At 56.9% G+C, this 9,419-nt stretch overlaps 1 protein-coding gene across 1 annotated transcript in view; it reads right to left on the bottom strand.

Moving 5' to 3' along the window:
• The window catches only part of SCYL1 (SCY1-like 1 (S. cerevisiae)), a 14,976-nt gene extending 5,922 nt beyond the window's left edge, over positions 1-9,054 (bottom strand). The window contains exons 1-10 of the mRNA XM_008578700.1: positions 8,944-9,054; positions 8,439-8,579; positions 8,134-8,256; positions 7,827-8,053; positions 7,360-7,450; positions 7,114-7,269; positions 4,415-4,573; positions 3,417-3,524; positions 2,616-2,729; positions 671-826 (exon numbers count right to left, since the gene is read on the bottom strand). Coding sequence (XP_008576922.1) covers positions 671-826; positions 2,616-2,729; positions 3,417-3,524; positions 4,415-4,573; positions 7,114-7,269; positions 7,360-7,450; positions 7,827-8,053; positions 8,134-8,256; positions 8,439-8,579; positions 8,944-9,054 — 1,386 coding nt within the window. The remainder of the gene's footprint in view (positions 1-670; positions 827-2,615; positions 2,730-3,416; positions 3,525-4,414; positions 4,574-7,113; positions 7,270-7,359; positions 7,451-7,826; positions 8,054-8,133; positions 8,257-8,438; positions 8,580-8,943) is intronic.
• Positions 9,055-9,419: the final 365 nt, after the last annotated feature.

Below are 9,419 nucleotides of genomic sequence, written 5' to 3'. Positions count from 1 at the left end.
AACACCGAGGGTTGCGATCCCGTTGCCGGTCCCGGTCCGGTACGGGCGCGACACTGAGGGTTGCGATCCGTTGCCGGACACGAAAAAAGACAAAAAAAAAAAAGTGAAAAAGGGATGGCTGGTTAGCTCACTTGGGAGAATGTGGTGCTGACAACACCAAGTCAAGGGTTAACGTCCCCTTACTGGTCATCTTTTTAAAAAAAAGTGAATTAATCACTAACAAATGGGGAGAATTTACCTAAAACTCTGGATCTGGGCATCTCCTCCCAGATCACAGACTCCACACTGCCTCTGTGCAATAGGGGCCAGAGCTGCAGCTGCCCCAGGGATGGGGCACGTGTCTGCCTTCCTCTTCCTCTTCGTTCCTGTCCCGCTGATCTGACTCATTCATTCCCATTAACTGTCGGGGCAGGTGTCTGACTTATAAATCTTGGTTGAGGTGATATCTGTAGGCTGTGGGGCCAAGCTGGGTCGATCCCAGACCCACCCCCTACTGGCTGTGTGACCTGGCACGATGCATTCCACCTCTGAGAGCCCAGACATGGGGGCTAGGCAAAGGGCCTAGGGCTCTGTGAGAACAAGAGCCCACGCACACAGGATTCCTGGCCCTGGAGGCGGCCGTGGTCCTGTGATGGGTCTGAGGCTGCCGGCAGTTGGGCAGGACACTCACGCTGGCACTGAGGTAGGAGCCAATTTTTCCCAAGCAGACCGTAGTGTTGCAGCGGATGGGGCCCTGCTCGTCCTTGGCTTGCAGCCGCGCGAAGTGTTTCATTAGCTCCACATTGAGGTTGGCCTCGTTCAGCTTTGGGGCCAGGAGCAGCATGGACTGCAGGGCAGGGGGACAGTGAAAATTGTGGGCCAGGCAGGCAAAGGTTCACATGCAGGAATGGCCTCCCAGGAGAGTGCACAGGTCACTGGAGGCCCTCTGCACTAAGCACACCTGCCAAAGCCCTCCCAAACCCACCTCCCAGCCCAGTCCTACTAGACATGCTGAGGAAGGGGACCCTCATTTCACTGTCCCCCTTTACAGCAAAACTTCAAAAGTTTATCTGCATTCCTGTCTGCCATTCCTCTCCTCTGCTCTCTCTCGCCTACACTCCACTCACTTCCACACACAAACACATCCCCATCCCCCACGACCTACCAAATTGGCATGGTCAGGTGACTGATGACCTCCATGTTGCTAAATTGATTGGCCAATTCTCTGTCCTCACCAAACTTGACCCCTCAGCAGTTTTGACACCCCTGAGTTTTCCCTCCTCCTTGAAACTTCTATCTCTGGTCTTCCAGGACACCAGCCCCTCCTGGTTCTCCTCCAACCTCACTGGCTGCTCCTCCTGCTGAGATCTCAGTGTTCAAACACCTTAAGCTAATCTTCATGCCTCTTTTGTATCTGACACTCTTGCTCTGGATGATCTCACTGATTTCATGGCTTTAAATGCCCTCTTGTTAGCCAACCACCCCCAAGCGTGCACCTCCAGCCCAGACTTCTTCCCTAAACTTTACAAGTGTATAACCAGAGGCTGACTCGACATCTCTACCTGGCTACAGACATGGCCAAAATGGGGCCCAACCTCCTCTTGCAAACCTGCTCCTCCCAGTCTTCACACTAAACAGCAACTTAACCTTCCAGTTGCTCAGGCCAGAAGCCTCGGGGCCAGCTTTGCCTCCAAAGCCATCCATCAGCGAACACTGGCAATTCCACCCTCAGAGTGTGGCCCCTTCTCTCCACCTGCTGCTGGCCACTGCCATTCCCATCTGGGCCACTGCAACAGCCCCTAACAGCAGCCCAGCTTCCACACTCGCCCTGACAGTTCAAGCCATCCATCAGCGAACACTGGCAATTCCACCCTCAGAGTGTGGCCCCTTCTCTCCACCTGCTGCTGGCCACTGCCATTCTCATCTGGGCCACTGCAACAGCCCCTAACAGCAGCCCAGCTTCCACACTCGCCCTGACAGTTCTCTACACAGCAACATGGCTCTGCTCACCCCCAATGGCTCGTCTCACTACCAGGGAGTGCGCCAGGTCCCCACAGCACCCTCCCCAGCCCCCATCTCCAGCATTACCTCTGACTCCGCCTCCCACAACCATTCCCCTTCAGCCTCTCTAAACCTCCTCTGCTACGTCTACACCATGGCACATTCCAGCTTCAGGGCCTTTGCTGCTCCTTCTGCAAAAAATACATTTCCTCCAGATTTCCATGTAGCTCAATGCTTTCCTTAAATGGCACCTCCTCAGTGAGGTCTTCCCTAACCACTGTTTTTAAAAACTGCAAACCCTTCTCTTTACCCTTTCCACCACTTTCTAACATGTATTATCTAATTCTGTTCATTGTCTGCCAAGCTCACCATCTGTCCCCTCAAAGGGAAGCTCCATGAGGGCAGGGAGCTTGGCCTGCCTTGCACACAATGCATCCCGGCACGGGGCTGCAGGCCGTGCCCACCTTGCTCCCCAACCAGCAGCTGAGCTGCGCCACCGCCTGGACCTGTGCGCCTGCCCCTCCCATAACCTGCTCAGACTCACAGGCCAAAACCAAGGCCTCCGTGTCCTATGGTGAGTCCTCTCTAAGCCTTGGAAAACCAGGGGTGGCCACTCTGGGCCTGGCCATACCCACCTTGACCGTCTGCTCCCGGATGGCAGGATTGGTGTCTAGGAAGCCATGTACAACATGGGGAAAGATCTGGGAGTTGACTGTTGGCTCATCAAGGTATTGGATGAATTGTTCCATCTGTGGTCCAGAACGGGGCATGAGAACACGGTTATCCCTCCCCCCACCATGGGGCTGCACTTGGCTTGGTTTTTCCCACCTGTCAGGCACTGGCTATCCGGGTCAGCCTCCTGAGCCCCTGCCCATGTATTTGGGCTCAGGACCACGGGGAGGGGTGAGGAGAGGCCGGGAGGGTACTGGGAAGAGCCAAGGACCAGGAGTCAGAAGGCCTGGCTTCTGATCCTGCTTAACTGGACACCTACATCATGTCCTCTTAGAACCTCCACTGTCTCCTCCATAAAAGGAGGTATAACCCCCGCCCTACTCCTCCTGCCACAGTGCTGCGAGGAGGGCTAGTGTGTTGGCAGGTGGAGAGGGAATGGGACCTGGGAGCCATGGTACTTCCTGCTCACAAGGGCCCCACCCTAGATCCCACCAATCCTGTCTGATGTTTCCCGCCACCCTGGGGTTGGCATGAGACTGCATCCCACTCTAGAAGCCTAGAGTGATTGAGCCAGGAGATGGGAGGGGGCGTTTGAGCCCTGCAGACTGGGCAGGCTGGACATTCCCAAAGCTGCCAGTGAGCAGCATGACTAGCTCAACTCCCTGAGAGCCTGGCCTCACTGGGTCCCTCACCTGTGTGTATGTTCAGGGGAGGGTTTCTGGGGTCCCTGTGTAGTCAGGGTGGGGTCTGGGCAGGGCCCTCACCTGCTGCAGGAGGCGGATGCGCATGGCCCGGTCAGTGGATGAGAACATCTTGACCACCACAGGGATGATCTTCTGCTGATACTCCTCAGCACTGAGGAACTTGCCCACCTGTGGGAAGGAGCAGGAAGGGGGGCTCAGCCACATCCACAGGAGTGGGACAACTTCGCTGGGCTCATGGAACTTCTTCAGGCTCCCTGCTGATTTCCCAGGGTGATGGGGTGGTGGCAGAATGGGGTGATGGCAGAGTGGGGAGGGGGAGGCATGTCCTCAGCAGCCCCTCTGCCCAATCCATCTCAGCAGCCCTGCCCTTTATCCTTCTGGGTCAAGGCCTTTTTCAGGAGGCTGACAAAAGTTCTGTGCCCCTCCCCTTGACCAAGTGCCTATACATCACGTGCCTACATAACTTCTGAGGGTTCCCAGCTACACAGGATTTGCTTACTGTCTTCACAGTTTCAGGTGAAAGGGTTCTCCCCAGAGCAGCAGAGTGATGTCAGGTGCCCATGGAAGGGTGGGCTGCAGTTTAAGGAAGGTGGACAATCCAGCCCCCAGAAGTCAGGTGAGCTGAGTGCTGAGTGGTCAGGAGGGAGGCTGGAATAGTAGGGTGGTGGGCAGGTGATCCCCTGGGGGCTGGGAGCCAGGGTGCATAGGTCAGACCAGGAGGCTGTCTCAGGGAAATGGAGAAGGGCTGAGAGATCAGAAGTAATGTGTCTGTGGGAAAAGGATTTTGGAGCCACAGGGTCTCTCCTCCCCAAAAGATGGCTGGTCAGATGGCCCTGGTTGCTGAACCACCAAGATGCTGGCAAGAAGTCTTCCACATGTGAGCTTGAATTTACCCTAACCAGGCTGCCCTGCCCCAGGGCAGTCCCACAGGGCTGTCCACACCCCAGGGCCTTCTCTTTGGCCGTTCAGATGTACCCAGCCAGCTCTCTGGGCCCCATATCTCTTGAAGATCCAGGCCTTCCAGGTATCCCCTCACAGAGGCTCCTGGCCCCACTCACCTTGAAGAGGGGCGTGAGGACAGTGGCCCCGGCATTGCCGAACTCGAAAGCAGTCAGCAGCTGGGGCAACACCTTGTGCCGACAGAAATCCTCAGGGAATGAGTCCAGGCTCTTGCTTAGCTCTTGGAAGAACTTTTGCTTCTCGGCTGGCTCTTTGATCTGGGGGAGTGAGGACAAGACCCAGGGAGGAAATGAGCCTGGTTATGGCCCCTAGCCATGGGCAAGGACAGGGGGCCACCCTCAGCCTAAAGGAGAAGTGAAGCCTGGGCTCTGGAACCCAACTGCCTGGGTTCAAAGCCCAATTCTCCCATTTACTTGCCGTGTGATAGTGGGCAAGTTCCTGTAAAATGGGATAACTCCACTACCTTCCAGGTTGTTCTGAGGATTCAACCAGAAAATCCACATAGCTGCCAGACAGTGCCTGGCACACAGCAGGTGCTCAAGCAGTTAGTGGCTGGTTCTAGTGGGCAAGTTCCTGTAAAATGGGATAACTCCACTACCTTCCAGGTTGTTCTGAGGATTCAACCAGAAAACCCACATAGCTGCCAGACAGTGCCTGGCACACAGCAGGTGCTCAAGCAGTTAGTGGCTGGTTCTCATCTCACCACTTGCCCTGCTGCCAGGTGAACAGCCACTAGGGGGAGGAGGCCCTTTATCATCGTTGCTTCTACCGCTCACAAGCCAAGATAGACCATAACCCCATCGCACAAATGAGGAAACTGAGGCTCGAAGAGGTGAAGAGGCTTATTGGTTCCCCTGCCATCACTGTGCTGGGCACACCTGCAACTCCATGTTGGGTGGAGTTCCTGGCAGGCTGTGGGAAGGGAGGGATTAGGTGTAGTTTACCCCCAGACCTGGTCCTCCCACTGAGCCAGAACAGGCCAGGCTGTCAGCTCCATGATCTCCTTTAGTCCTCTTGACCTCCCTCCAAGGCTAATACCCCCAGCTCACATTTCCTGAGCACAGATTATGTGCTAAAACTTTTACACAGATTATCTTGAATAATCCTCTCCCCAACTTTCCGGTAGGTGCCAATGTAATCCACATTTCACCAACAAGGAAGCTGAGGCACAGAGAGGGCAAGGAGCTTATCCAAAGTCACAGAGCTAAGAAGCAGTCAGGGAAGGCTATGACCCAGCAGTTTGGCACCTCTGCTGTGCTGCACCCTTCAAAGAGATGCTGTCCCTCCCCCATTTACAAAGGAGGCGGCTGAGGGTCAAGGTCAGCAGCCAAGATTGGCTGGGCAGGTATCGTCACCCAGTCCTGTATTCCAAAGTTCCTCTGCCTTCTGCTATAGCCCCACCCCCATAGCTGCCACTTGGCACAGGGGAGATGACCTCTAGCTGGGGACAAGGAGGATCTGGGTGGCCCTTAGGCAGCTCAGTCCAGCGTAGGAGGCAGGTTTGGTTTTCTCTGCAGGGTTTTGGGAGGCCAAGGCCCAGAGAGAGGCTAAACCAAGCCCAAGATCACATACTAAGAAAGTCGCATCTGAGTTTCCTCCACTGCTTCAGCAGACAATGGGAAGAGGGGTCCCTGGGCCATGCTCTCCTGGGAGCTGGCCGGAAACGGCCAATTTCCTATGGGCACATTTTAAGAAGAACAGCCCAGCAGAGCCAGCCATGCGAGGAAAACTCCATGTAACAAAATTCCTGCTGCCCCCACACCACCCAGGAGGCAAGAGGGCTCAGCGTTTCCAACAGCTTCTCCTTCAACATGCAGCTCAGGTTCCCCATCCTCCAGAGGCTATCCTTGTCCCCAGTCTGGGTCAAGATTCCACAGACTCTGTGCCATCAAGGTCCATGAAGTGAGAATCACTCTCCTCCTCAGCTCCTTATTCTCAGCCTCTTCTCTGTGTTCCCCACCACGGCTGGGGTCACAGCAGGTATACAGAACAGAGCCTCCCTCCTTCATCTCCTACAACAACCCTGTGGGCCAGCAGGTACCCTGATTCTCCCCATTGCACAGATGTGGAAACTGAGGTTCAGAGGTAAAGCAGAGAGCTCCCTCCTCACCATCTTTCCATTTGCCATCCCTCTGCCAGGAACACTCTTCCCCCAGTTACCAACTCTATGGCTCCTACCTTCATGTCCTTCAGGTCCCAGCTCAGATGTCACCCTTCGCAGTGCCCTCCCCTAACATACCCCCTGCGACTCCTGGGTATTTTACTTTCCTAACTTACCCAGGGAGCACAAGTTTTCTCATTCATGTTTTCTGTTTATGTTTTCTGTCTCTCTTCCCTAACAAGAATTCCCAAGGGTGGGGACCTGGCCTGCTTACTCCTTGCTAGATCCTTGAGGGCAGGGATCTAGGTCTGACTCTCTTTCCTCCTCATCCTGCTGCCTACCCCACCCAGCACAGGGCGTTGGGCACATCGGGGACCAGAGCCAGATTGTGCATGTGGAGTTCCTGGAATAACAGGAGTGGTCACTAAGCACCCACTGCGTGCTGGTGCACTTGACCTCACTGACTCGTCACCATGCTCCTTCGGAGTAGGTACTATTATATTATTAGATCTGAGCTTCGGCCAAGGGAAGTCACAAGGTAAGAGTTGTAGCAAGTTTTGAGCCCAGATACCCCTAACTCCATAGTCCGTGCTTGTCTCTAGAGGGACCAATTGTGACAGACCCAGAAAAGTAGGGTGGGGGGCAGGGGTGAGGAACGTAGGACCAAAGCCCAGGGTGTGTGGAGCGGGGGCTCACCTGAATCTCTTCCAGGAAGAGGTTGGTCTCCACAAAGCGATTGTTCATGAAACCGCCGGGTGCCCGGCAGTTCTGCAGGAAGTGGGCCGGGTTGGGACGCACCCTGGGATTGGCTCCCACCAGCTCACAGTAATGGGGCACCAGTGATTTGGGGATCTGTGGAGGAAGGGTCAGTGTCAGGGCAGGGGTGGCTGGCTGGCAGTGAGGAGCTGAAGCGGGGCAGACAGCCAGGGGCGGGATACTTACCTTCCCTGGGTTGCGCAGGGCAGCCGCCCGAGGCAGAGGCCCATTGAAGACTTCCCAGATGAGGCAGCCCAAGCGCCACATGTCTGCTGACCTGTGGTGATCCAGAGCTGCTCAGGGCCACACCACCCCCAGCACAGGCTTCAAAACTGCCTTGGGCACCAGACACCCACTGCATGGTAGGTCCTGGCTGTGTCCCTCAACTGACCCATCAGCCCCAAGAAGTGGACATCTACTCTAGGTCACAGAGCTTTCAAATTTAGAACCATCCAACCCCAAAGCCTGTGTCCATCCTGCCCTACCACCCTGAGGACACTGGGAGCAAAGGAGTGGGCCCCACTCCCAGGACCCTGGTTCCTTCCCCAGTGGGGCAGCAGGGTAGAGGGAAATGCCAACTAGTGTAGGGGTCCCAAGGCTGCAGGGGCCTCCAGAACAAGGCAGGTTTGGGCATGCTGTCCCTGGTCACCCACCACTTCTCTTTGACCACTCTGCTACTGCCATCAGCCAACTCCGGGGGGTCATACTGCTCAAGCTCAGGGACCCCCTTGTGGGGGGGTCCCCCGCCATTGCCCTGGGATGAGTACATGTAGTCCAGGCCCCCAAGCTTCCACTCGCCAGCTCGGTCCACAAACACAGCGGCCATGCAGACATTGTTGTGGATGAGGCTGCAGTCGTTGACCAGGAAGCTGAGGGCTTTCTGGGGGCAGAAGAAGCCATCATGCCTCAGTACCTGCAGCCCCCCATCCCTGCTCTCATCACCACTGCCCCCCACCTCACCACGATCTGGTGTAGCCCCCAGGAGATCTCCAACTCCTTCAGGCCACCAGCCTCCACTCGCGATTTGAGGTACATTCCCAGCGGGGTCACAGCCTCTGTCACTACGTGGAAGCATTTTTCTGTCTGGGGAAGAGGACAGAGGGGTATCAGGACAGGATGTGGGGAGAGGAAGGGGACATGAGAGACATGCTGGAGAGAGAGATGGAGAAAACCAGAGCTGGGGGTGTTTAGGCACTAGAGGTGAAACTGAGGGAAAGACCAGGAGAGAGTGAGGGGCAGAGATGGGCAGACAGGGCAGCAGGTACCTCCAGCCCATCAATGTAAGCCAGGATGTTGGGGTGCCGGAGAGTTTTGAGGCGCTTGAAGGCAGCTTTGGCCACCTGGGTCTGCTCTTCGGCGCCGGGCTTCACATCATACACGAAGATGGACACCGGGCTGCCTGTGGCCTGGGGGAGGAGAGAGGGGCCTTAAGGGGTGGGGGTCGGGCTGCCCACTCCGCTAGACCTGGGTCTCACCAGCTCCGAGGGGGTCCCCAGAGCCATTTTGTGGCCAGAAAATAAGGACCGCCGGCCAGGTCGCTGGCCAGGTCAGCCCTTAGGGACTTAGCCGGGCCCACGTGACCCGGCCCCGTCCGTCCGTCTGTCCCTCGGTCCTTCCCCCCGCCACGTCGGCACTACCGGTCCCCATCCTCGGCCCGTTGTCCCGGAGGCTCCGCCGCCACGTCAGGCCGGGCGCTACGCGGCGGGGCCGGCGGCGCGAACTAAGCGAGGCCGAGGTCGGCAGCGGCCTGGACCGTGGAGCCGCACTCACCTTCTTACGGCCGCGGTGCAGGGACCAGGGCCCGGGCGGGCCGCCCTCGGGGAGCTCCGGACTGAGCTCGTACGGGAAGTCGCGGACTGGGTCCCGGGAAAAGAACCACATCCTCCCCGTCGCCGCCCCGGCCTCGGGCGCCTCGGCTCCGGGTCNGGTTCGGCTCGCTGCTCGCCCGGCGCCGCCGGTTACCAGCTGCTCGGCCCTGGCAGGTCACCCAAACTTTCCCAGGCTTTGCGTCCTTATATCTAACGGGGGGTGGTAGTAGAGTCCATCTCTCAGTGTTATTGTAAGGATGAGTGCTTGGCAAGGGACAGACGGATGGGGCAGCCGGGACAAGGAAATGGAGACACCGAAGAGGAAGTCCACTGACAGACCAACATGAGGGGTGCAGTGAGGGGTGAAATAGAAACAGGACCTCACAGGTACCAGGGACCCTCCTGGCCCATATGTGGTGGGTGTGGAAGCAGAGTCTG

This window comes from Galeopterus variegatus, unplaced genomic scaffold, assembly GCF_000696425.1.
Source record: "Galeopterus variegatus unplaced genomic scaffold, G_variegatus-3.0.2 Scaffold1748, whole genome shotgun sequence".
Taxonomy (NCBI): domain Eukaryota; kingdom Metazoa; phylum Chordata; class Mammalia; order Dermoptera; family Cynocephalidae; genus Galeopterus; species Galeopterus variegatus.
This window is presented reverse-complemented; position numbering and strand designations above follow the sequence as displayed.